Source organism: Panthera tigris, chromosome E1 (genome assembly GCF_018350195.1).
Source record: "Panthera tigris isolate Pti1 chromosome E1, P.tigris_Pti1_mat1.1, whole genome shotgun sequence".
Lineage (NCBI taxonomy): Eukaryota > Metazoa > Chordata > Mammalia > Carnivora > Felidae > Panthera > Panthera tigris.
Window position 1 is genome coordinate 60,810,472 of NC_056673.1, and position 27,726 is coordinate 60,838,197.

Genomic DNA, 27,726 nt, shown 5'->3' on the forward strand with positions numbered 1-27,726 from the left:
CTCTGCCAGCTTCTGGGAACTCCAGGCGTCCTTTGTCCCCCCCAGGAGGCCTGTGTGCTTTGGAAACCCCTTGGAAGAGCTCAGGGTCACCGAGGCTTCAGGACCTTCGTTATATTCCTTCTAGGACATTAGTGGTGGTCCTAAGGAGTGCTTCGATTGAATGGAGGAGAAAAGAGCCCTGTTTGGCCTAGTGTGACCCTATCACCAGGGGACCCATTCCAGCATCCTACCACCTTCCACTGCCTCCAGGACACGCACATTTCGTTCTCAAGAAGCACTGTCTTCAGAAGGGAGAGGGGCTTCATTCAGCCTGGACCTCTCCCTACACCCCTCCTGGCTGCCAGCGCGGGGAGGAGATGCCCACCTTGGCCCACCACAGGTCAGATGACACCCACCCCGGACCGCCCAGCCATCCCTGTGCTCCTGGTCAGTGGGTCAGCCCTTCTGTCTCCATCCACTGCCTGGCAGAGAGAAGGTGCTGTGGCCCCAGCAGGATGTCCTCCCAGGCAGCCCCTGCGGGTTTACCAGCTGTCCACTAGACCACTCCCTGTGGACATGTGTCCCTGTCATGCTCTGGGGGCTGCACGACCCCCAGCCTGGCTCTGGGCCTTCAGTGACTGGAGGGGGCTGGGCTCATTTCTCCTCTCTGGGCCTCACTAGCACATCTCCGAATAGAGATGTTGCTTCTGATTCTAGGGTCACTTCAGTGTCTCAAAATCTGTAAATCACTAACAGAAACTGAGAACACCTGAGCGTTTTCTCATTTCTAGTTATTTTTTAAAAATTCCTCGTTGCGGGGTCCTGGGTGGCTCAGTCGGTTAAACATCTGACTCTTGATCTTGGCTCAGGTCATGATCTCGGGGTTTTGTGAGTTCAAGCCCCGCATCGGGCTAAACGGTCTACAGCCTGCTGGGATTTTCTTTCTCCCTCTCTCTGCTTCTCCACTCGCACTGTCCCTGTCAAAATAAATATATCAACAAAAGAATATCTTTTACAATAAAAAAATAAAAATTCCTCATTGTGGAAAGCCTGGGTGGCAGTCGGTTAAGTGTCCAACGTTTGATCTTGGTTCAGGTCATGATCTTATGGGTTTGTGAGTTAAAGCCCCACATGGGTCTGTGTACTGATGGCGTGGAGCCTGCTTAGGGTTGGGTCTCTCCTTCTCGCTGCCCCTCCCCTGCTTGTGTGCGCTAGCTCTCTAAACAAACAAACAAACTTAAAATTTTTAAAAAATTTTACAAAGATTTTTATGTAAAAAAATAAAATAAATAAAATAAAATAAAATAAAATAAAATAGGGGCCCCTAGGTGGCTCAGTCGGTTAAGTGTCCGACTCTTGGTTTCAGCTCAGGTCATGATCTCACAGGTTCATGAGTTCAAGCCCCACATCGGCTCTGTGCTGACTGTGCAGAGCCTGCTTGGGATTCTCTATCTCCCTCTGTCTCTGCTCCTCCCCCACTTGCACTCTCTCTTAAAATAAATTAAATAAACTTAAAAAATAAAATAAAATAAAATTAAATTAAAATTAAAAATTCCTCATTGTAACCTCCAGCTGCTGCAGAGAGATGTGAAGCAGGCACAGCCAGGAAGGCAAGACCCTGCCCAGGGCCTTTGCACAGTCCACATGTCCTGTATGAGTCACTTGTGATTGGTGGTTAGGACCTCGTCCGTTGGGGGGGTGTGGGGAGACACGTCCCAGAGGGATTCAAGAGTACCTCTCTGCTTTTACCAGACAGGCACACACTTGAGGGCCTCTCGTTAATATTTCCCACTTGTTTTGGGAATGCGAGCTGGTGCAGTCAGTCTGGAAAACAGTATGGAGGTTCCTCAAAAAACTAAAAATAGAACTACCCTATGACCCAGCAATTGCACTACTAGGTATTTATCCACGGGATACAGGTGTGCTGTTTCGAAGGGGCACACGCACCCCCATGTTTATAGCAGCCCTATCGACAATAGCCAAAGTATGGAAAGAGCCCAAATGTCCATCCACGGATGAATGGATAAAGAAGATGTGGTATATACATACAATGGAATATTACTCAGCAATCAAAAACAATGAAATCTTGCCATTTGCAACTACGCGGATGAAACTGGAGGGTATTATGCTAAGTGAAATTAGTCAGAGAAAGACAAAAATCATATGACTTCACTCATATGAGGACTTTAAGAGACAAAACAGATGAACATAAGGGAAGGAAACAAAAAGACCATAAAAACAGGGAGGGGGACAAAACAGAAGAGACTCATAAATATGGAGAGCAAACTGAGGGTTACAGGATGGGTTTGGGGGTGCTAAATGGGGAAGGGGCACTAAGGAATCTACTCCTGAAATCACCGTTGCACTAGATGCTAATTTGGATGTAAATTTTAAAAAATAAAAAATAAAAAATAAAGATATATACTTCCCACTTGTTTTTAGGGAGTGAGTGAGCATGACCGGGGGCGGGTACAGAGAGAGAGGGAGAGAGTCCCAAGCAGGTTCCATGCTCAGTGCAGAGGCCATGACCCTGGGATCGTGGCCTGAGCCAAAATCAACAGTTGGACACTTAACTCACTGAGCCACCCTGGTGCCCCCAAGACTTCCCATTTTCTGCCTCTACATGTCTTTCTAGGGAAAGGAAGCTTTTTCAACACATGCCACGGTTCAGGAACAAAGCCTTGCTGCCAGCTCCGTGTACTGGCACGAATTTGTGGCGCTTGAAACACTTGATAAAGCAAATGAAATGAAGGGCTATGTGAATACACAAAATCAGAAGGAACCAGCCGACGACCCTACCAAGAAACAAGTGTACATTTTATTGTCAGGAAACATTTTCTTAAATAATGGTGGCCACTTCATTCCTTACCGACACGGCTCTGAACGATATCTTCCTTGCCGATCTGGATCTGTTGTAACTATGTTGTGGCCTTTTGGCACAACTGGAGATATCTTTGGCATTTTCTTCCCTTAGCTTTGTAACTTGTGGAACATCTTGTACAAAAAAATGTAGATTTACAGAAAAATATGCATATAAATCACTTATTAATCCCAAAACATGGTAAATAACATAGCAAAAACTTTATCAAATCCATGTCAGACCCGAGCCGGACAGAGCGGCCGTGCCAACTCTGATTCTCCACAGCACTTCATAAACTCGTGCTCCGATGTGACGAGGAGACTTACAAAAAGGCTCTCTTGTGAGGTCAAAGACTAATTTCTCTCCCCCGTTGCTTTCCAGGGTCCCTGGAATTTGCACTCACGACACACGTCACCGCTCTTATAAAAGCAGTCCTATTAAGCAAAGGCCGTGCTGCAGCCACGACGTAAGTGACGTCTGAAATCTCACGTTATCAGGAGCCGAGCAGAGTGCTGACCCCCTTTATAAACACACATCTAAAGCAAGAGCTTCATGCACATCCATGTAGAAACACCAACGTCGAGCTGTGCGGGGTGTTTTCAATGCGCGGGGCGGCACGATCACCACGAGAGACCGGCAGGTGCTTTCCCGCGCCTGGAACGGGCTCCCGCGTCCCACATGTGACGGCTCAGAGCCTCTCGCAGAGGGGCCAGTGTCTGTGTCCTGGCGCCTCCCTCAGGAGACTTTACAGCTGTTCCGGGGGCAGCGCTTGGGCGGGCTCTGGGGGGGGCGGGTGGCCTTCACTTTTCGGAGGCTGCTCCTCTTGTGGGTGGAGCTGGTGGTGAGAGAGTAGGAGCGGCCGTGCATCATCCTGGCATTGAGACCACTGGCCATCGAGAAGGATTTGAGGTGACTCCTCAAGGCCATCGGCAGCGGGAGCTTGTCCACCAGGTGCACGGGTGTGCAGGACACCACAGCCCGGCAGCAGAGGTCCTGCAGGGTCAGCACTGGGAGAGGAGAGGAAAGGAAACGGGTTTAGTGTAGGACACAGACTGACCACCTTCCTTCCCTGGGGTGTTGGGGCTGAGGGCTCCACCCGCCGGACCCACACGTGCCACTGGGCAGGGCTGGAGACCAGTCTGCCTGCTTTAGTGGCCTCGGACTGCAGACCCCTGCCGTCTTTCCCTCCAGGTCCAAGAGGTGGGCAGACCTGGAGGGGAGACAATGGCACTCACGCTCCCATGGTTGGGGTGAGAGACCAAGGGCATCAGGGATGACCTCCTTCCCGACTGCACAGCTGACCTTGGCAACATGTGTGACCAGCTGTATAATGCCATGTCCAAGGGAGCACCTGAGGAGACAATGCTGTCTTCAATCTCCTCTACACTGCCCCTTATGCGAGTTGGGCTCCCTGCCCGGTGGGACGGGCTCTTGGGGACCTGCCGAGGAGGGGCATTCCCAGTGTGCCCCCTCCCCCCCCACAGCCCCCAAAGGGGTCAGGCCCAGGGTTGCTCAGCAAACAGCTCTTTCGGCTCAGTGGTTCGTAACTGGGGGTGATTTTGACTTCCCGGCACGCTTGTGGTTTCCACAGCTGGGGGAGAGGGGGTGTGGTGCACTGGAGGCCCCGCCCGAGTGGCAGCAGTGCTGAGGGGGAGGATCCCTGATTCAGAAGAACCCTATTTTGCTCCGTCAACCCTAGGCCACCCAGTTCAATGACTACAGATTTTGTCTTTTTGTCTTTAACAGGAATATGTGGACAGATTACTCAGTGGAAAACGGTGACAGCGACTATGTCACCACAAAGCAGATGAAATAAGAACACAGGTCTGGGGCGCCTGGGTGGCACAGTCGGTTAAGCGTCCGGCTCTTGATCTCGGCTCAGGTCACGATCGCACAATTCGTGGGATCGAGCCCCGCGTCGGGCTCTGCGCTGATGGCTCAGAGCCTGCTTGGGATTCTGTCTCTCCTTCTCTCTGCCCCTCCCCTGCTTGTGCACAGTCTCTGTCTCTCTTGCTCTCTCTCTCAAAGTAAATAAATAAACTAAAATTTAAAAAAAAGAGCACGGGTCTTTGGACGAATTAACACGGAGGGATCTGGTGTTGACAACACTCTGTGCACTTCTCTGTCTCAAGCTCCCCTCGTTGAAAGCGGATCACTCCTAACATGATAAGCTCTTCCCAAAACCACCAGGGGTGGGGGGCCCGGGGGAAGGGTGTGGGCAAAGCCTGGCGTCTGAGCGCCTGGCAAACGTGGCCCTCGGGTGCTGAGTCCCTGCAGGCTCAGGGGCCCCGCTCCGCGTGGGGAGGTGCTGGCTCCTTCTCATCACACACGCCTCTGCCTACGCACACACTTCAGAAGTGCCTCTCATGAACTTTCCGACAAAACTGTTCACGGTGACTTCTAATTAACTGCATCCACTCCCTGGGAATGGATGCGGCCGCCTCGGGTGGGTCCTGGGAGGCGGGCCGGGGGCTGGAGGACGGCCTGGCGGGTGCCTACCCTTGCTGGGCCTCCAGAGTCGGTCCATCCCGTGCCGCAGCAGCACGGTCCTGGCCAGCTCCGTGAAGGACTCGGTGATGTTGAAGTTGCACAGAGGGCTGACCTCGAAGAAGGTGACACCCAGGCGCGCTGCGTAGGCCTGGGCCTGCTCCGTGGGGACTTGCCGCTTGAAGGCCAGATGCAGGCGGTTTCCCACCAGGATTTTAGGGACACCAGGGGCATGCTGAAGGGTGACAGAAAGGCAAGGAACAGGGGTTACTTGTGCTTCTGTTCCTGGCACCGCTGGTGTGCGGGGTACATGGCGTCCTCCCCAAATTCACGCCCACCCAGAACCTCAGAACGTGTCCTTATTGGAGAAGGACGCTTGCAGATGTATTTGGTTAAGATGAGGCCACTGGGAAGGGCCGTCAATCCAGGCACTGGTGTCCTTGTGAGAAGAGGAGAGGACGCAGGACACACAGGGGAAAAGCCACGTGGGGGCAGAGTCACGGGACCACAGGCCAGGAGCTGTCGGCAGCCACCGGGAACTGGAAGAGGCAGGAAGGACCCTCCTCTGGAGGCTTCAGAGGGAGCCCAGCCCCGATGACCCTGGAGTTCAGGCTCCTGGCCTCCAAAGTGTGAAAGAACACATTTCTGTTGTTTATGGCGATGTGTTCCGGCAGCTGCAGGAAACAATATGACGAGTGCGGGGCTGCTCTGTACCCACATCGGCAGTTGGCCAGGTCAGCGTGCCAGCAGGCAGCTCGCGGCTCTGGCTCCTGGGCGTGGTGGGGCTCCAGGTCAGGGCCCGGTCCTGTCCAGGGAGGGGATTGGTGTCCTTGCTGGTGAAGCCTCGTGCCCCAGCCCTCAAGCCCACTCGGATGGCGCTCTGGCACAGTGCTCATACCTCATCTATCTCCTTAATCCACCGGTCGATGCCATCAAAGGACCAGCGGTTTGCGATGTCATAGACCAGGATCACACCCTGCGGAGAGAGGCACCAGGCTTACCTTACAGGACAGAGGTGGGCGCAGCTCTGGGCCATGCTGGCCAGTGTGCAGGCTACTCAGTCACAGACTCACAGCCAGCTAAATGACCACTTTACTAATTTTAATGGAAAACACAGTATTTTTATTTGTCTACCAAAAGCGGTAGTTAAATATTTACTTCTAATGGTGCTTCATGAGCTCGTTAATCCACTCTCAAATGTCAAGGTAAGTTGAGGACTAGCGTTCAAATCCCCCGATCCACATGCTGCTCTAGGGACATGGAATGTGGAGGGACTGCAAGGGTGACCACCTTCCTAGGGGCAGAGCCCACCCACCTGGACAGAGTGCTCTCCTACATGCGCACAGACATACACACACAGTCACGCGAACACAGGTGCACACATACAGATGTGCACATACACACGCATATGTACACACACACACACACACACACACCCCTGCGGCCACACAGAGCTCGCGTGCACATGTGTGTGCAAACATAACACATGCACACATACATCCCTGATGCTGATGGTTTGCAAGCCACCAAACATTCCTTGCCACACTTTCAGACTCTTTTTTTTTTTAAACACTTTGAGATTCTTTCATCAAATCATATTAAACACTTTGAGATTCTTGCATCAACAAACATTCCAATGCCATTATTCAGTCAGTCTGACTTCCTGGCTCAGGGGATGTTACCTGTGCGCCCCGCGAGTAGGAGCGGAATATGGTACAAAATCTTCCCTGCCCGGATGTATCCCTGGAAAAGATGTTGGAGGCCAGTGAGAAGAAATCACTGCTTCTTCCTGACAATAGGGTTTTGAACTTGGGAGCCATAGCAAACATATTTTACAACAGTCAGTCAGTGGCCATCCCACTGCAGGTACGTCCCTAAGTTTGTCAATACGAGGAATGGACGTGGGGGCCCCTGACACCTGGAATGGAGCTCCAGGAGCCATAAATCAGGACAAAGAGAAGTAACGTTCCCTGGGATAGATTCCAGCAGCCTGCTCTCATGGTTGTGGCTCTCGGGCCCAGCGGGTGGTGATTCCCCGCAGGTTACAGAAGGGCAACACTCATCTGCATGTGCAATCAACAGTCCCACATCAACACGCGATCCCCTAGAGATGAGGGCAGGCCTCCCCTGCACGCCAGGCGCGTCCTCATATACAAACAGCGAGACCCAGCACGGCTTTTCTTTGGTGACCCACCTCTGCCTTCTGAGTCCTAGATGAGGCTCAGCTGAGGAGAGCAGGGCCTGGGGTTCAGAAGTGTCAGAGGTGCTGACCGTGGCCAAAGACGTGGGAGGAACACCTCACGTGCTGGGAGCAAATGCACGGAGAACTCCCAGATCAGTCCCTACAGAGTTTAGGCTTTGCCCGCAGACGGGGTGGCTACAAGTCTAGGGGCGAGGAGACGCAGGAGGAGGGCAAACTTGGGAGGTAGCCACCGGCTCCGCATGGGAGATGGGTGGCTCTCGTGAAATGGGAATGCTCCCTGGTGTGGGGGTGCCGCGGAAAACCGTGGGGTCTGGCCAGAGCAACTGGGGGCGCAGGGACATGAAGGCATTTACTAAGACAGGCCACTCAGATGAAAAACAGAATCGGGAAATGTCGAGAGGGTGCCTAGGAGACGTGGAGCAGCCTTCAGCATCCAGGGCAAGTATGGGCTGAGAGTGGGGCCCTGGATGGTCCCTGGGGAGGAGAAAGATGAGGCAGGGTAAGCCCAGGGCCCTGCAGCTGCTCAGGCCTGTGCCAAGGGTGCGTGCAAGGTAGGAATGAGAACACTGCAGGTGAGAGCAGGGTGCCTGAGCCTCACTGACCCACAGGCTGCTGGTGGGGCAGGCCTTACCCACAACCCAAACGTCGTGGGGTGGGTGGCGGGAAGGGACAGGTGCTGAGGGGACATTGCGGAGAGGCTCCCGCCTGGACTTTGGGGCTGATTGCTCCTGGGAAAGAGGGAGTGAGGGAGCAGGAGAGGCTTCCAGGGCTTGGAGGCTCAAGGGCATGTGTGGGGTTGGGGGGCGGCGAAGAGGGCCAGCAGGTGGCCCAGGAGAAGGGGTGACACGGGCGGGGACAGTACTTGGGCAAGTCACACAGGGAGGCGGGCAACCCAGGGATTGGTCAAAGCAGGAACGCTCAGTTCTCCCACCCCCATCCCACCTGAAGCTGAGGGGCAGAGGCAGGGGTTTGTGACCCGAACCTCAGAGGCTGGGGGGGGGGGGGGCACTGAAAAGACACCTAGTCCAGACCTGGGCAGGGGGGTCTCTTGCCTCCCAACCTCCCCACACCTGCCAGGGGTCTGTCTCCATCGCACTCACGGGCCCCTCCTGGCACTGGGGAGGCAGAGGCAGGTGTCAGCAAGGCCACGTCCTGGACAGACTCCCAGGGACCCACAAAAGCCCTGCGGTTCCCTCCTGTGGATGAGGCCTCAGTGGACACGGATCCCCACCTCCACGGGGTCTGCTCACGGGCGCACCGGTCCCCCCTCCCAGAGCTGGGGGCTGGGACCCACTCACCAGAGTTGCAGCTTCACCCGCCGCCCGTCCAGCAGGATGGTGGTGGTCTTGTAGTCGATGCCTGTGGAAGGAGGTGGGGGCAGCTTGAATGCTGCTGGCCTCAAAGTCCTTCCTCACACTTCCTCCCCAACAAAAGGGCACCGGCAAAGAGAGCTCTCCGGGGGAGGGAAAGGACGTCTCACCAGGGCAGATTCACAGGGCAGGTGGACCGGACCCCGCTTTGGGTCTTGCCGGATTCGTTTGGCCCGTGTCCACCAGCCCCGTTGCTCACCCCACGGGGCCTCCAGCTCTCCCCTCCTCAGCGGGCACCGCTGCCTCGGCCCCCCCCAACCCCCGGCCACCCCAAGGCCGTCCCACTACAGGAGGGGAAGGCGGCTGCAGCCAGCGGGCTCGGACTTGGACTCCAGCCCCCGAAACCGTTTGGCAGCAGGGTCGCCTGTGGGGCTCGGGGCTCGCTGGCCCCCCGCTTTGCAGGCAGCTGGTTGCAGCCTGACTCTGCCCCTCATCCCTGGGCCCTCCCTCCCGCCCTGTCTCCTGTCCTGGGACCGTTCCTCCTAGGCTCCACTCCCAGGCAAAACACTGAGATCCCTTCCCCAAATTTTAAATTTAATTTAATTAATTTACTAAGAACGTAAAGTAAAAAAGTATCGCATGTGAAATGAAGTACGAAGCATTATCTCAGCTGTGTAAAGAGAAAACGTGTGTGTGCGTGCGCGCACAGTGGGGCGACTGTGAGGGCCTGCCCCATGTTGTCCCTGGAAGTTTCTGGGTGGTGGAATCTGGGTCGTTTTAACCTTTTTTTTTACCCCAGCCTTTCCCTACTTTCAAGTTTCTTCAACGGGCATGTATTTTTACCCCCTAAAATCAGGAAAAGCAATAAACATTTTTTAAAAAGAAAAATATTCCTTCCCATTCTACCAGAAACCAATTTTCTCCTTCATTGAGAAACCACTCTTGTGTTCACAGAGCAAGTCACAGGAACGCTTCTGCCAGGCCTGTGGAGGAGAAGACACACTGGGCTGGACTGGAGGAGGGACAGCCCGGGAGAGACAGGGCTTGCATCAGGTACCAAAGAAAGCCAGAGAGCAGTTCTCCCTTCCAAAAAACAGACGCAACACAGTGTATGATCGCAAGAATCCAAACTGCTTAGTAACCCACCCACCAGGCTTTGCGTTGATCCATTTGCTTCATTTTCCACTTCCTCAGGAATCTCTCTCACAACACACAAACCTAGAGAAGACCAGCCTTGAAAACGTTCCGGGATGTGGCCAGACTTCGGATGCCTTGACAAGGAAAGCTGGATTAAGAGTTATAAATCTAAAGGGGAATGTGCTCTTGGGGGATAGATAGGAGAGAGAGAAGCCCTACAAGACGGCCTTGATGAGGCAGCAGGAGGGGGGGCTGAGGGCAAAGTACAAGCTGCACCCCGCCCCCCCCTTTAAGACACTCTCTTGGGACACTTCAAAACAAAAACTGGAAGGGACAAAAAAAAAAACAAAAAAAACAAAAAAACCCCACAAACAAATGGTTAAAATGATAAGAGTCTCCACCCTTTTATAAGAAAAAGGCAATCTCATCAATAGCCTGAAGTCCAGGAACTCCCTACTGTCTTGATGTTAATGCTTTGCTAGAGGGAAAAACCACCTTAGCTAGGTCTCCAGAAATAGCTAGGCCTCCAGCAATCTGTGAGTCTTTAGCACATGAAAATCCCTTTAAAAAACTTCCTCTTGGGGCCCCTGGGTGGCTCAGTCGGTTAAGCAGCCGACTTTGGCTCAGGTCATGATCTCGCGGTCCGTGAGTTCGAGCCGACTTTGGCTCAGGTCATGATCTCGCGGTCCGTGAGTTCGAGCCCCGTGTCGGACTCTGTGCTGACAGCTCGGAGCCTGGAGCCTGTTTCAGATTCTGTGTCTCCCTCTCTCTGACCCTCCCCTGTTCATGCTCTCTCTCTGCCTGTCTCAAAAATAAATAAAACGTTAAAAAAAAAAAACTTCCTCTCGACTTTACCTCCCCCAGTCCCATAGTATATAAGGAGTCATTCTTCACAGCCCCAGTGCAGCTCTTTCTGACCCTGGGTCCTGTCCCCAGCTTTAATAAAATCAATCACCTTTTTGCACTAAAGGCGTCTTCAAAAATTCTTTCTTGGCCAGCAACTCTGAACCCCACCACCACCCCAAAACTTCATCAGGCCTCACCCTGAGAACGTCCTGGGATGGGTGTGAAATCTTAGCAGCTCTCCACCAAAAAACCCCAGCGCCCAAAGCTCAGAGAGCAAGGTCCTCAGACGCAGCTAGAGAAGTGTCAGGTGCAAGCAGCTTAGCTGTGGTCCCTGACAGACCTACAGACCTACCTTACACTTGGCTACCCCTCCCCCGCCAAAAAGCCCCAAGAGAAAGAGCATCACATTCATAAACCCTCCTGTCTTTACAGCAGGATGGGGGCAATACGGTATGCATGGCATGGCAGAAGCGGACAACAGATTGCTTCACATTCTGTGGACACATTGCCCGGGGTTTTAAGTCAGAGTGTAGATATTCCCGAAACTGCATAGGTCAGTAGCTTCAGGCTCTGTGAAATTACTCTTTGGAGTGACCCACCAAGGGCCTTTTCACAGCCCTTTAATTTTTTTTTTTTTAACGTTTATTTATTATTGAGAGACAGAGAGAGACCATGAGCAGGGGAGGGGCAGGGAGAGAGGGAGACACAGAATCCAAAGCAGGCTCCAGGCTCCAAGCTGTCAGCACAGAGCCCGCCAAGGGGCTCGAACCCACAAACCGAGAGATCATGACCTGAGCTGACGAAGGACGCTTAACTGACTGAGCCATCCAGGCGTCCCTCTTCACAACCCTTTAAAATCCCATTATCTCCCGAAGGCAATTTCAAATGCCTACACCCTTCCTTTTGCAGCAGTCAGCATTGGGTGTGTGTGGCGTGAAACACACACACGCACAATAGATACATTATATATATATACATATACACACACACAAATAGATATATACAAATAGATATGTACAAATACATATACGTATATATACAAATAATAGAATATACACATACATATGTTAAATATAATATATACATATATAACAAATAGAATGGACAATCACATAATAAATAAGAATATATACATATATAATTAAATGTTTATAAACACAAACATATATACAGAGAGTAACTTCAAAGTTAATTTTGGAAATATTTAATTTTTCCCCTGGAATGTACCATTTACCATTTACATGAAGCAACAAATAAGTACTTTTCAGTTTAGAGAGAACCTTGGCTTTGGATGTCTGTTTCGAGACACTAAGAGAGAGCTCTCACCATTCACAGCCCAGAAAGGTAATTTCATTGTTAACCTTTAGGAGATTAACCAACCGCTTGAGCTAGGTTGGTTCCTTTGATTTGCAAAGTGTCCTTATGTACTTATTTTTTTGATGCACAATTAAAAAAGATTTCATAAATGTAAAAGAATTCATTCCTGATGGTCTTTTTAAGCACCCCAAATAAAACTATACTTGTTTTTTTTTTTTTCATGAGTCATAGATGTACGTAGTTTCAAGTGTCAGAGACTTAGTATGGAAAATGACAGGCCCTGATTCACACCCCACCACAGTGTTCTATTACCCATCTTTTTAATTTCCTTTGCTATGTATTTCCAAGTTTGTAAACACACTTGTATTCCTACTTCCTGTCTTTTCACACTTAGGCCTTAATAAACTTCCCACTGTGGAAGCTGAAAATGTAGTCCTCTCACTGACACACTCCACATGCCTCTCTCTCTCTCTCTCTCTCTCTCTCTCTCACACATAGTTATCTGCCATTTAACTAGATCAATATCTAATTTTACATCAATGTGACCAAGTAAACACTATCCACAGCTGGATCATGTGGTATATACTGTGTTTGTTCTTCATGTATAACTTTTTGTTTTTACTGGAGTTAAAAATTGCTTTTTTGTTTAGTTTTCTCTGCATTTATCACTAACACATCCCTAAAATCTCCTCCAGTTATCTAGATCTCCTCTCAGTACTTCCAAACTTTCAGGTGTTTCACCTTCTTGGGGATATCTTTCCAGAGCTTCTGTCCAGCTCCCATGCGAACTGGGAGCATGGCTGTCTTCCTGGGCCCTCCTTTCTCCTACTGCGAAATCACATCTCCCTGTCTGTTGGTTTACTTCTCCCTTTTTCTTCCTGAGAAGGGTTGTGGAAGATAGTTTTCGAGACTTGGCATGTCTGTAGTCTGCATTCACTCTTCCTTGAGATTGGATGGGCACACAATTGAAGTAGGAAATAATTTTCATTCAGAAGTGTGCAGGTCTACTTTCTAGAGTTCCTGTTGAGAAGTCTGATGTTCTTGAATTATTCACTTGTTTCCTCCTGCTGGCATATTTTACTAAGACATTGGGCCTCCTGAACCTACTCTCTGATTTTCTTATTGTGTCTTATTTTGCATCTCTTTTTCTCAACATTCTGGAAAATGGTGTCAATGTTATCTTTTATTCTTTCTTTGAAATTTTTATTTCTGTCATCACATTAAAAAATTATCTTTTAACATTTAACATTTATTTATTTTTGAGAGACAGAGAGAGACAGAGCATGAGCAGGGGTGGAGCAGAGAGAGAGAGAGAGACAGAGTCTGAAGCAGGCTCCAGGCTCTGAGCTGTCAGCACAAAGCGTGATGCGGAGTTCAAACTCACAGAACCACGAGATCATGACATGAGCTGAAGTCAGAAGCTTAACTGACTGAGCTACCCAGGCACCCCTGCCATCATATTTTAAATTTCCAGGATCTTTATTGTTTTTGGATTGCTCCCTTTTGAGTTTCTGCTTTTGGCCATGGCTGCACGGCTCCTCCTGGGACAGTACTGCAGACAACTCTCAGGGATGGACAAAATATAAAAACCAGTGACCCCAAAGCATTGGAGAGTGACTCCAAGGGAGTCTTCACAAGGGAGGGACTCTTCACCACTTTCTCCACTTTGGCGTCAGACCTGGCAGTGATCACATTGCCACGGTTCGGGGCTGCCCGTGGCCACCTTCCTCACCAGGTAGGAGAGGAGCTGGGAAGTAAGCTGGAAGTAAGCTACAGACAGAAGCGTAGATGGGGAGAAAGCAGTAGAGAATCCTGACAGGCTCAGGCATCAGGACCAGCCAGTCCTCAAAGGAGGCCTGTCCTTCAACTTGTCAGTCATGTGAGCCTGTAAACTCTCTGCTTGAGCTGCTTGGAGCTGACTTTTTTATTTCCTTCAAAAATGTCCAGTCGAGGGGCGCCTGGGTGGCTCAGTCGGTTGAGCGCCGACTTCGGCTCAGGTCACGATCTCGCGGTCCGTGAGTTCGAGCCCCACATCGGGCCCCTGTGCTGATAGCTCAGGGCCCGGAGCCTGTTTCGGATTCTGTGTCTCCCTCTCTCTGACCCTCCCCCATTCATGCTCTGTCTCTCTCTGTCTCAAAAATAAATAAACGTTAAAAAAAAATTAAAAAAAAAAAAAATGTCCAGTCGGGGAGGGGGGGGGCACCTGGGTGGCTCAGGTGGTTAAGCATAGGACTCTTGGTTTCGGCTCAGGTCATGATCTCACAGTTTGTGGGTTCAAGTCCCACATCAGGCTCTGTGCTGACAGCACAGAGCCTGTTTGGGGTTCTCTCTCTCCCCCTCTCTTCCCTTCCCCTGCTTCCCCTCTCTCTTTCTCAAAGTAAATAACTTTTTTTTTTTTTTTTTTTTTTTAACGTCCAGTATGATAGAAAACATACAAAGCACAGTGACTGGAGAGAGGAACAGAGAATGTCTGACCTACAAATCCTAGAAAAACCTGCAAAAGATACATTTTAACATCTTCCCAAAAGAGAAGTACAATGACCTGTGTCTCAGAATTTCACTAACAGTAAATAGCACTTACGAGGGACTCTGGCTCAACAATAATGATTTAATCGTTAGCTGCCAGGCCCAAAATTGCACTCCATGACTATAGGTGGCGGTTCCCATTAGAACAGCCCTGCTGAATAAGCTGACCCCTGACCCTTGGGACCACGCAGCCCAGTGCTCCACCAGCACCTGCCCCTTCAGGGCTTGGGCTCCCAAACGTCTCTGGGTCCATGTGCTCAGCTGTGTGCCACTCACTCTGCCCCTGTAGTGGGGACTTGGGGACAGCGTGGAGCCAGCTGGGGTGGGGCCAGAGATAAAGCTTGAAAATGTGCTGCCTCCCCATGTGATATGTGCCTTGGTTTCTCCAGGTGGGGAAGGTGAGAGTGGAGACGGGCCAAACCCACTGGGGCCCCACAGGGAGGAGGTCTGTGTGGCCTGGGATCAAATCCCAGTCCTGACAACCAGCGATTTCCTCATGCTCCCCTGCCTCAGTTTCCCCTACCGCTTGGTAGAACACATTTGCCCCAGCTACTTACAGCCTAACCCTAACCTTAACCCTAACCCTAACCCGGCCTGTGTACCTACCGCCTGTAGGCACCTCGCCTCGGCAAAAGCTTTTTCCCCCGGACCCCTGGGCCCCCGAAGAGACACCCCTAACACCGCTGTGCTGCCACAGACGCATCCCCAAATCACCTCTCTTCACGGCCTAACTCTCCTCTCCTCAACTTACTCACTGAACCGTTCTCTCACTCCCGCAATGTTTTCTTTTATCTCCTATTTACGTGTTTGCTCTTTTTATGATGTTTCCTCTTCCCTGACTCTGTGGCATGCTACCTTCAACGTCGGTCCAGGAGAACCCAGTATTCTGACATGAGTGGGGTCAAGGTGAGGACCAACAGGTATAATTCGTGTTTGCTGCACTTAACTAATTCTTCGAAAACTCTGTCCATCAAAATGAGATAAAAACACACAAAAACTTCTAGAACAAAGCCTGTGGGAATGCTCATTGAGTGAGTCAGAATAACAGAGAAGAGATATAATTTTAGCCTTCTTAAAAAAAAAAAAAAAAAAAGGAAGCGTCAAATGCCAAGCCATTCACTCCACTTTTAGCTCCGCAGGATGAATAAATAATTTAGCGATCTATTTCAGTTCGCGCACCACCTGCTTCTCTCTCTTCTAGTGAGCACGCAGGCATAGATGTGAGCCGTCAGGGAGGAGCATTCTCTGCTGGCGTAAATATCGGTTAAATATCACTTACAAACATATTCATCTCTGAGAGGATGACTTTTGAGAAATGTACCTAACGTTGAGGGAAAAGATCAGAAAGCAGCCCTGTGACCACCAGAGGCTGGGAGGAGGGGCTTCCTTTTGAGAGGCGAGGAAGATGTTCTGAAACTGGAAAGTGCTGGCAGTTGTATAAAATGCCACTTCATTATTCACTTTAAAACGGTTTGTTTTAGGGGCGCCTGGGTGGCTTAGTTGGTTAAGTGTCCGACTCTTGGTTTCGTATGGGATCATGATCTCATGGTCTGTGAGTTTGAGCCTCACATCAGGTTTGCTGCTGTCAGTGTGGAGCCTGCTTGGGATCTTCTGTCCCCCTCTCTCTGCCCCGCCCCTGTTTGTGTGCTCTCTCTCTCTCAAAAATAAACATTTAAAAATAAAATATAAAATAAAATATAAAATAAAATAAATAAAATAAAATAATAAAATAAAATAAAATAAAATAAAATAAAATAAAATGGTTTGTTTTACATTATGTGAACTTCACCTCAAAGAAAACGTATGCACATACGTCCTTCTCAGAGTTGGCTTGCATGGCTCTTTGGATCAGAAGGGCCCTCCGCTGGAAGATGCTGGGGTGCCTCACAGAACCAAGTGGTGGGAAGGACTCAGGGTGGTGACAAGTTTGACCCACAGCTAAGGCCAGTGCCAGCCCCTCAGTGGGCCCCCTTGCATTTCTAAACAGTTCTAAAAGCAAGTCACATTCAAGACAGGGACTTGATGTGTGCTCATCACGTTTACACAGAGGTCAGTGACTAAAATTAACATCAGTGATCTCTCTGCAGAACTCCTTTTTGAAAAGTATGTTCCTAGGGCGCCTGGGTGGCTCAGCTGGTTAAGCATCCGACTCTTGGTTTCAGCTCAGGTCATGATCTCACGGTTCATGGGATCGAGCCTTGTGTATTTTTTTAAATATATGTAAATATATATATATATATATATATATATATATAGAGAGAGAGAGAGAGAGAGAGAGAGAGAGAGGGAGAGAGAGGGGGAGAGAGAGAGATAGTGAGTGGGGGAGGGACAGAGAGAAAGAGAGAGAGAGAGGCAGGGCATGAGCAGGGGAGGGGCAGAGAGAGGGAGACACAGAATCCCAAGCAGGCTCCAGGTTCTGAGCTGTCAGTACAGAGCGTAACACGGAGCTCGAACCCACGAGCCGTGAGATCATGACCTGAGCTGAAGTCTCGAACCCACGAGCCGTGAGATCATGACCTGAGCTGAAGTCGGACGCTCAACCGACTGAGCCCCCCAGGCGACCCTAAAGTGCTCAGTTCTTGATGATATTGGCACCCTTCCTGCAAAGCCCACTTTAGCCAGGGGCTGCCCACCTGGCCCCTGGGGCACTGTGGGCTCCAGGCCCCCTGATAACTCCTGGCTGGGACACTCTGCTCACTTAGATGGTCACTTCATCCAGCCAGCGGTGCTGTATTCTAGCAAGTTCCTATGTCAACTGAACCCACCCACTGAGGCTGCGTGTGTCTTCAGAAGGAGCTCCGAGCCTTCTGGTTCAGCCTCCTACTTCTGGAGTTGCAGGAGCTGAGACAGTGTGATGTCTTGGGGGAAGGATATGCCCTCATCACTGGTCACGGCCATAACCAGCTAAGTGACCGTCCCAAAGCCGGAAAGTAAACCCGAGCACCTGTCTGCGCCCCAGAAGACAGTTTGGGATGAACCACCCTGAACAAGGAGTCATCTCCACTCACCTGAAAGATGCCAGGGGCCTCATAAATAACCGTGGTCCCAGGCACTAAGTGTCAGAGAGGCGAGAGGCTGGACCCTGCTGGCAGCACGTGGATCACCTGTATGTCACTATGGACAGAGGGAGAGTAAGTGGGGGGCCAGCCGGGGATGTGCTAGGCACATGCGGGCCCCTGTGCTGAGCCGCTGTCACCATAGCACAACTGGGAAGCACAGTGGCTCCCTGAGAAGCCCACAAAAGTGGCAGGTACCCAGGCAGACGGTGGCAGCGGGGGCCTCATCTCTGGGAAGGGGGCTGGGGGCGGGAGGGCTGCCGGAGACAGAGTGCCCAGAGCTGCCTCCTAGGGTCATGCATGGCCAGGTCCTCACAGCCCGTGGGCGTGGTGGGGCCCTGAGGTGGGTCACCAAGCTGGACACCTTTGTGACCACAGTTTCCTGTCTGAGAGAAGAGGGCGGACCATCCCTGATGCTGCTCCTGTTCAGACAGGAGGCACGGTGTGGGCTCAGCTCAGCCTCGGCCAATGTCACCACCAGCTGGGCTCTGAGCTCCAGACCCAGGCGGGTTTTCTCAGAGTCCGTGGCTGCCTCCAGACACCACAGCAGGGCCTGGTCTCTCCCAGGCTTCCCCACCCAGCGGCACATCCTTTGGGCCAAGTGTGATAACCCCAAGACAGAGTGGGAGGGAAGGATAGAGTCCCTGTGTCACCTGCAGCAGGACCAGGGGCCAGCTCCTGGCAGGCCCCTCCCCTCCCCTGACTGTCACCTGTCAGGAGAGAGCAGAGCCAGAGGGTGCTTGGCCACACAGGAGACAGAGGTCAATTGCAAAGTCCATTCCCTCCCACATTTAAACTGCACACAGAGATTCCAGGAAGGACTTTCTCCTGCAACCTTCCTGCGGAGTGGGGCCCTGCCCACACCTCAACTTCAGAGTCATGAGCAGATACATGTCCATTGTTGTAAGCCCCCCATCTGTGGTGGTTTGATACAGCAGCCCCAAGACATGGACACACTGTCCAACTGCACTCCCACACTGTGCCCCCACTGCCCACCCTGCCCAGTGCTCATGGAGAGGGCGCTCAGGGCCAAGGACAGGCTCCTGGCCTCGCAGGATGGACCCCAGGTCTCATGCCTCTGGCCTTCCCTCTCTGGACATCAAGCCGCCGTGACACTCTTTAAACCCACAAGGCAGTGGGTCTGCCTTCTGGAATGCGCACATCACTCTAAACTGAAATAGGTTTTACTTCCAAATGGGTTTTCTCAGTCTAAGAGAGAAGCTAATGTTCTACACATCTATCAATTTATTTTGCCCATTAAGATACTTTCCAGCCTTCTGATTAGGGTCCGCTAGAATTTAATGCATGTATTTACTATTCTGCCTCCGTAAATTTCTTTTTCAACCAAACAAAATGCCATCTGTGTCACAAGTGACAATATGGTTCAAATACATGAGCAAACTCAGCTGAGTCCCACTTGGGGTGGGCAATTCATTAATTATTGGCTACAGGGCGCCCGATGGCTCAGTCGGTTGAGCATTCAACTCTTGATTTCAGCTCAGGTCATGATCTCATGGTTGTTGTTTTTTGTTTTTTTTTTTTTAAATTTTTTTTAATGTTTATTTTTGAGAGAGAGAGAGAGAGACAGAGCATGAACAGGAGTGGAGCAGAGAGACAGGCAGACACAGAATCAGAAGCAGGTTCCAGGCTCCAAGCACAGAGCCCAACGCGGGGCTCGAACTCACAAACCGCAAGATCGTGACCTGGGCTGAAGTCAGATGCTCAATCGACTGAGCCACCCAGGCGCCCCTATCATGGTTTGTGAGATTGAGCCCCGCGTCGGGCTCTCACGGAGCTTGCTTGGGCTTCTCTCTCTCCTTCTCTCTCTGACCCACCCTGTGTGCACGCACACACTCCCTCTCAGAATAAATACACATTTAAAATAAAGTGAAATAACCTGTAACTCTGTGTGCGCCTAATCTCAGTCGGTTGGCCAGAGAGAGACAAGCTGGGAGAAGCTGTTGCGAACCAGAAGAAATGCACTAAACCGCAGGCACTGTGCGCACTGGAGGGAGGGGGCTGCAGGCAGAGGAAGAAGGTGACTCTAGAACAGCATCTGCAGAGGGCAAAATCCTCAGTTCAGAGGAAGGGGCGGGCGGCATCACTGGAACCGAGGTGCCTTGTTTACAGACAAAGAGGCAGTGACTCGCTCACAGAACCCCAAAGTCCGGCATCTCTGGCAGCAGGCCACGCGAGGTCGGGGGAGCTGACCCACACACTGGCGGCCTCTGGGGCCAAAATGGTGCAGGCGTGGGGCCAGCTTCAGGAGGTGCGGGAGCTGCCCCACAACCTGGAGCCCAGGCAGAGGGCGGTCCAGGTCTAGTGGGGAGACTGGTCGAGACCTCCAAGGAGGAAAGCTGAAGAGAGGTACTTCTTTTTTTTTTTTTTTTAAGTTTATTTATTTATTTTGAGAGCGGGAGCGAGAGAGAGAAAGAGAGAGAGTGTGCTTGTGTGTGCGTGAGTCGGGGAGGGGCAGAGAGGGAGAGAGAATCCCAAGCAGACTCTGCACTGTCAGCCAAGAGCCCGATGTGGGGCTCAATCTCATGAACTGTGAGATCATGACCTGAGCCTAAATTGAGAGTCTGACAGTTGACCGACTGAACCGCCCTGAGAGGCACTTGCGAAGAAGGCAAACCCCGATGACATCATCGGGAGCCGCTATCTTCTGTGGTGACTGCCTTTTGCGTGGTTTTGTTTGTGGGTCTGATAAAGTCTACATCTGTGATGTTTTAAGCCCAACCCCTTGGACATTGCAGCTCTTTTCAGTTTTTGCTTATACATCATCCCTTCCTTGTAGCCAATTAAGCTGAAGCAGCCTGGGAAGAAAGCCCCAAACGTTTGAATCTCTTAATGGGAAGTGAGCCGATAGCCTGCAAATTCAAGCAATAGGTTCCATTGCTTCCAATATACCTTGCCCCTTCTCTTCACCCCAGAAGGCCCAAGCGAGGAGTGAGCAGGTGCAGCCAGCAGGGCCAAGGCAGAGCCACGTGGCCGTCAGCTGGGAGCGCCCAGTGCTAGTGGCAGAGGACACAGCAGGGGGTGGGTGGCTGGGGGGTCTCCGTCCAGAAGCTGACCCTCTGCACAGGAGGAACCTGGGCCAGCCGGTGGGATCCGAGCCCCTCCTTGTCCATCACCCAAACTCAGGGTTACCTGGGTTGGGGTTCAAGGCTAGACTAAAGGGGCAGTCCCCACTGTAGGAAGGAGGCGCCACAGGACATGGGGACGTGGGGCTGAATGATTGGCTTTGAAGAAGAGAAAATCTGATACAAATGCAGTTTTATTCTTCTCAAATGCATGGAAGCACTTACGACATAATTTTAAAACAACAGCGTTGAAGAAACTTACCGTGTGCTCGTGGCGGCACCACAGGAGGTAAGGAGGTGGGAGATCATCTCCTTCTCAAGGAAATAACTTGGGATACAATACAATGCGAGTCTCAGTTCAAACATGCACGAGATGGCTTTATAAACCGGGTTTCAAATCCTGCAGTGGTTGCCACGGGAAACCGGCAGAGTAGCTCTGACATCGGCAGATCCACCGGGGTCTGCAGCACTGCAGAAGGCAGCAGGGGTGTGCGACCACCTCCTGGTGCAACACTTGTCCAAGGCGAATAGAAAGGAGAAGAACCCCACAACAGGATCACTCAGCAAAAACGTTCTGATGGTCCTCCCAGGGAATAAAAGCCACTTCTCTGAGCCTCTTCTGAACCGGAGGGGCCACAGAGGGGCCCCGAGCCAGCCACCCCATCTACATTCCTGCTCTCACTCATGCTGTGTGACCTTGAGGGAGTACTCACCCTCTCTGGGCCTAATTTATCTCATGAGATGATTCTTCTACACTCTCAGTAAGGGGGGTTGTTATTACAGCTGCTAGCAAAAATGAAGCAGAAAAAGAAAGACAGGATTTTCCTGTGGGCAAAAGGAAGCTGGTGAAACAGCCAGGAGAAAGCAGTGAGAGAAAATAAGTCTCTTTGGGGAAAAAGCCGGGAGGCAAGAGATTGTAGAATTTCGTGTCAGTTTAATCTACTTGCCTCTCCCAACTAGAAACTCAGCAATCAGAGAAGGAAAGGTAACAGCTGGGGCCAAGGGGAGAAACTGTCAGCAGGGAACAGGGGAAGAAGGGCCCAGCTGTGGCCTTGACTTCACTCCCCCAGCCAGGGCCAGGCTGTCCAGGTCTTTTCTCCCCACTTCTGCCTGGAAGAAGAGGCTGAACGAAGATCCCCCAGAGGCTCCAGGGTCAGCAGGCCCCAAAGTGAGAGGTGGGCCCCTTAGCTCTACGTGTGTATCACACTTCAACAAAACATTATAAAAGGAGAGAGAGAGAGAGAGAGAGAGAGAGACAAAGAACCCAACCTAAAATGAAACCTGACCCAAGGAACAGAAGGACATTAATCCTAGTTACTTCATGCAAAAGAGCAATTTAACGAAAGCATTAAGTTGGAAAAAAAGAGATTTTTTAAATGAAATAAATTATTTAAGGAAAAAAATTTAAATGTTTATTTATTTATTTAAAGTTTATTTGTCTTGGGAGAGAGAGACTGCAAGCAGGGGAGGGGCAGAGAGAAACAGAGAATCCCAACCAGGGTCCACGCTGCCAGTGCAAAGCCCAACGCAGGGCTCCATCTCATGAACTGTGAGATCATGACCCGGGCCGAAATCAATAGTCAGACACTCAACCCACAGCGCCACCCAGGCGCCCCTATTTAAAGAAAAATTTTTTTAAATTTTAAATTAAAGGGGTGCCTGGGTGGCTCAGTGGGTTGAGCGTCCAACTTCAGCTCAGGTCATGATCTCACGGCTCGTGAGTTCAAGCCCCGCATTGGGCTCTGTGCTGACAGCTGAGCCTGGAGCCTGCTTTGGATTCTGTGTCTCCCTCTTTCTCTGCCCCTAACTCATTCGCATTCTGTCTCTGTCTCTCCCCAAAATAAATAAACATTAAAAAAAATTTTTTTAATTTTAAATTAAAATTGTAAAAGAAAGAAAACGCAGATCAAAGCATTATCACTGAAATAATAAAAAAGAAACAGCCAGAAACAATTTTCTAAAGTAAAAATTACCGACAAATAGGAAAGGCTTGAGATGCTCACAGAAATTCAGAAGAGACAGAAAGATGAAAGCAATTAGAAGCGAATGGATGGGGAAGGCAAGAAAACACGACCCAACATCAGGATAATGGGTGCAGAAGGCAGAATCATCTCACCCACCCCCACAAGGTACCCACACTGTGATGTTCACAATACGTGACTCCATTAGGTTACATGGCAAAGGGGCATTAAGGCTGCCGAAGGAATTAGGTTTGCTGATCAGGTGACCTTAAAATACAGAGATTATCCTGGATTATCAAATGGGCCCCAGCACCATCATAAGGGCTCTTACAAGCAGAAGAGGGAGACTGAGTCAGGCTGCAGCGGTGCGGCTAGAGAAAGGAGGCAGTGCGGAAGGCGAGAATGGGGCTTGGAGCCAGGGAGTGCAGAAGGTTCTAGAAGCTGGAAAAGGCAAGCCAACAGACTCACCGCCAGCACCTCCAGAAAGGATGCAGCCCCTGTCGACACACCTTGACCTTAGCACAGGGACACTGGGCCCACCCAGGATTGTCAGGTAAGAAATCTGTGTTTTACCTAAGTTTGCGGCAATTTGCTCAGCAGCCATAGAAAACCAATACAATTGGTGTCTCTGAAGCAGAAACACCAATCAATGTAACAGAAGATGTTTTAGGAACATAAAGTAAATTTCCCCGAAATTAAAAAAAAAAAAGCCTGCAAATTCAAAGAGTACACAGTGTATCAGAAGTTCAACACCAAGCATTCAACTTTGAGACACTCCAATTGAGAAGAAAAGGCTAATTTACCCCCACCCCACCCCCACCCCAGGGGGAAGGGAGGCAGGGGAGCCAGCTGACCTCAGGCTCCAGCACCCACATCCAACCCCAGGGCCATCCAACCCCAGGGCCCTGGAACAATGGCTACAAAGTGTGGCAGGAAAGAGAATACCACCTGAGAATCTATTGTAACCTGACGGAGATACTGTTCACAGATAAAGACAACAGACATCCTCAACCATGAAAGCTCTCAGGAAATACCAGCCCTTCCTAAAAAATGAAATGTGGCTAATTAGAGGGACAGCAAAATAAAGAACTCACACACACAGTGGTGGTGAAGACTCATGGTCAGCACCCAAGACACTTGAACATCTAACTAGTACCAAGCAGCTATGGACACGGCAGCCCAGGTTCAGAAACCCGGGCAAAGTAAGAGCCACACAGGCTGCACGCACAGGTTGGGGGTGGGGCGGGGATGGAGAGACTTGCTGAAAAGCGCTCTCCTTCCAATGCCCAGAAGGGATGCAGAATGACCCATGGACACAGCGTTAACAATAATAACGTAATTGATGCCAACTTCTTGCAATTTTGTGGAAAGTGTCTTTTTCACCTAAATCCTTCCCTCTGTGTTGAGGAAAAACCTTTATTTTTTTATTAAAAGAATTTTTTCAATGTTTATTTTTTTATTTTTGAGAGAGAGAAAGAGAGAGAGAGAGAGTGCGAGCAGGGCAGGGGCAGAGAGAGAGGGAGACAGAATCTGAAGCAGGCTCCAGGCTCTGAGCTGTCTGTCAGCACAGAGCCCCATGCGGGGCTGGGACCCACAAACTGTGAGATCATGACCTGAGCTGAAGTCAGACCCTTAACCAACTGAGCCACCCAGGTGCCCCTGAGGAAAAACCTTTAGAATAAAGTGTTAACCAGTTGCTTCTACAAGTCCTTGGCTGGGCTTGTGACACAAAGTGGTGCATCAGAGCAGCCCCAAGGCGCTGTTCAAACCAACCAGAAGGGAGCTCTGCCCACATTCCTGCTAAGTGCCCCACATCACTCACCCACTATAGAACTCAAAGCCACAGCTGCCCCCCCACCCCCAGGCACACAGATTTATAAGAACCGTGCATCTCTTCTGTGCTCATCCATCCATGGAGCCCCAGGCCCTGCGGACCCCCGCCCTTTGTCGGCTTAAGGCCCAGAGCTGGGCTGTCCAGCAGGGCTCTACCACATCTGTCACTAGCCAAGCGTCGTGCTGAGCGTGTGAAATGTGGCTAATATGAACCTTTAATTGTATTTCATTTTAACTACCCTAAATTTAAAAAGTCACACGTGGCTGATGGCATCACCTTGGAGAACACAGTTCTGGAATCAGTGGCCAAATGTGCATTTTCACAAGGCCCTGGGGTGAAGAGTCCGTGGTTCTCCAAAACCATCCCAAGCTCTCCCCCACCCCTCCAACCTCCTAGGCCTGCCCCAGGCCACCCCAGCAGCTGCTCTGTTCCTTGCTCTGGAGCCACAGACTCCCTCCCTCAGCCAACCCTGCAGGCCACTTTTTCTCTTTACATCCCTCACCCCCACCTTGTGCCCTACCACAACCTTTGCCCTGTACTCCCTGCTCCTCTTGCCTCAAGTCAAGTTCATCTCGGGATCCAGGACTTCCTCTTGTGCACTGTCTTCTCAATTCTGCCCTGCCTGGTCAGGGCAGGAAGCAAACCTAGGCTGGCTTGAACATCAAGACTCCACTCCCTGGGCTGCCCTCCTCTGTTCCTGGAGAACAGACTGCAAGGCCAGGAGATGGGGGGGGGGGGGGGGGGATAGGACCCTGAGCAACCAGGTATGGCTGCAACTGTGCCTTCTGTCCCTGGAATGTCCCCCCAAAGTGATGGCAGGAGGTGCCCTTCACAGCCACCCAACCTGCGCCATCAGAGCAGCCTGCTGGGTGAAGACCTTGGCTCTCCTGCCTCCCTGCCCAGGTTTCTGCCCACTTCACCTTCCTCTCCTCTCCCCTGCCCTGCTTTCCCGCCTAATGTCTACCCGGCCTTGGGGGCTGCGGCCCTCAAACCTCAAACTTTGGGAACCCTCCGCCCACTACGCTCAGCTCTGAGTCCTGCGCTCCCCTGGACCTGGAACCCACTCTCCTTCATTTCACACGTGTTTGCCTTCCTCGGCCCCGAGGGTCATTTGGGTTTCCTGCCCTCCTGGGCTTGTTCACCAGGGCGAGGAGCCCCTCAGACTCTCCAAGAGCCCTGGAGAAGCCTCCAGACTAGTTCTCCCGCTTCCTCCCGCTTCCACCCCACCCACGCGCAGAGCCACCACCTGGGAGCCTCCGCCCCGCTGCGCTCTGATCCCGCTCCCAACCCCGCCCGCCTGTTCCATAACCCCCACGCATCCTTTCCAAACGCGTCTCACGCACTGGCGGTCTCCCGGATGGGCCCACTCACAGCAGCCCAGCCGACCTCCTCCCCAAACCCCACCTGCGAGGTCCGCTCCCTTCCGCCTCGCAGACATCCCGGGCCGAAAGGACCCCAGCGTCCAGTGCAGCCGCTAGCTCCCGCAGGGAAGCAGACTTTGATGAGGCTATGGAGGACGCGCTGTGTTCCCCACGTGCGGAAACGGGGGTGTAGCCAGGGCAGCCCGAGTAGCGCGCGCCCGACCCAGGCAGAGAGGCGGGTGGGGAGCCCCGCGCTCCCCAATCGCCGGCCCCTCGCGCACTCCACACCCTCGGCCCCGCTCGCGGTCCCTGGCTCTGCGCCCCCGGTTCCTCGGTGCGCTACTCCGGTGCCTGGGCCCGGCTTCCCCCGTCCGCAGCGCGCTCTCCAGACCCGCTCCGCTCGGTCCCCTTGCGCTTCTTGGCCCGCCGCTCGCTCCCAGGCCCCCTGCGCACTCCCCGGGCCCCGCTCCTCCCGGCCGGCCCCCCGTTCGCTCCTCGGCCCCCCGTTGGCTCCCCTGGCCCCCGCGCGTTCTCCGGGTCTCGCTCCTCCCGGCACGCCGCGCGCTCCCCCGCTCTGCTCCCCTCCAACCTGGCCCCACGCTCACCCGCCGGGTGGCCGTAAGGGGACTCGGCCGCGCCATCCTGCAGGCTCGCCAGGATCTCGCCTTTGCCCACGTCGCTGTCGCCCACCAGCAAGAACTTGAGCAGGAAGTCGTAGGCGCGGACAGGGCTGCCCAGGGTGCTGCTCATCGTGCCGCCGCCGGCGCCGGCGCCCATGCCCGGGCCACGGGACGGCGCAGAGGCGGCGACAGGGCACCGAGGCGCTGAGCGGGCCCAGCCGTCCGCAGATCGCCGCGCGCCCCCGGCCCCCGCAGCTGACAGCGCGCGGCCCCGCCCCGCCACGCCATTGGCGAGACTCAGTTGCTAGGGGTGCTGCGCGCGCTCATTGGCTGGGATGCCCGTCCATCTCTCTTTCGTCTCCGCCTCCAGGCCGACGTCCACCCGCCCCTCCTGGGAGGATGAGGTCGTCGCTGCCAATGCAGGCTGATGGGCGGGGCGGGGGCGGGGCTGAGGACAAGGTTGTTACGGCCACAGCCAATGAGGTCCCGAGGCGGGGTGGGGCGGAGCCAGGGGCGGGGAGGCAGCGGGCGGAGCCGGGCCTCGCACTCCCAAGGAGCCGGGAGGGCGGTGCTGGGCCCGGGGCGGGGCGGGGCAGCAGCGGAGGGCTACCCTGCTGCTGCGGCCTCCACGCCCTGTCACCCACCTGCAGACGTCGCCAGGCCGGGTGGGGGAGCCACAAGGGCGAGTTCCGTTTTCGGACGTGCGGTCGGGAGGCCAGGGCCAGGTCGCCTTGTGTCAAAGGTCCCTGTCCTGGTGACCCCGGCCTCTCCGTGGCCCCACCGCTCCTCCAGAGCCTCGTCTTTGTCCCGGAGTGCGTGGGTGCACGTGCCTATGTGCTTATCGATGTGCATCTATGTGCCTCCGCTTGTGTGCGTGTTTGTGTGCGCGCGCAAGTGTCTATGCACGTGCGTCTGTGTGCGTTTACAGGTGCTGTGTGAGTGTGTCTGTGCAGGTGCTGGGGGAGAGGACAAGGTAGGGACTCTGCAGTCCCCAGACTTCTCTCACCATCCAGGGCCCTGGGGAGAGATTGGCCTGAATTGCTCTCAGGCCCAATCCCAGAACTCCCATGTAGGGATTGGCGCTGGTGGGAATCAATCCATGCCTATCTTGGGATCAATCAACTGTAGTAGGGGGCTCTGGTCCGC

General features: G+C 52.4%; 1 protein-coding gene across 1 annotated transcript; it reads right to left on the reverse strand.

Moving 5' to 3' along the window:
- Positions 1–2,788: 2,788 nt before the first annotated feature.
- On the reverse strand, positions 2,789–26,819 carry RAB40B (RAB40B, member RAS oncogene family). The gene is made up of 6 exons (XM_042965976.1): positions 26,566–26,819; positions 8,828–8,888; positions 7,009–7,069; positions 6,225–6,302; positions 5,339–5,561; positions 2,789–3,846 (listed from the first exon to the last, which is right to left on the reverse strand). Exons 1-6 carry the CDS (start codon positions 26,735–26,737, stop codon positions 3,575–3,577), a joined length of 867 nt encoding a protein of 288 aa, XP_042821910.1. The 5' UTR covers positions 26,738–26,819; the 3' UTR covers positions 2,789–3,574.
- Between the last annotated feature and the right edge of the window lie 907 nt (positions 26,820–27,726).

Excerpts from the sequence above, each read along its gene's own strand:
- RAB40B (XM_042965976.1), bottom strand. The coding sequence starts at position 26,737 with ATGGGCGCCGGCGCCGGCGGCGGCACGATGAGCAGCACCCTGGGCAGC. Across the intron at positions 8,889-26,565 it reads CCCTTACGGCCACCCGGCGG|GCATCGACTACAAGACCACC; the intron begins GTGAGCGTGGGG and ends CTCCTTCCACAG. Across the intron at positions 6,303-7,008 it reads CCTACTCGCGGGGCGCACAG|GGTGTGATCCTGGTCTATGA; the intron begins GTAACATCCCCT and ends CTCTCTCCGCAG.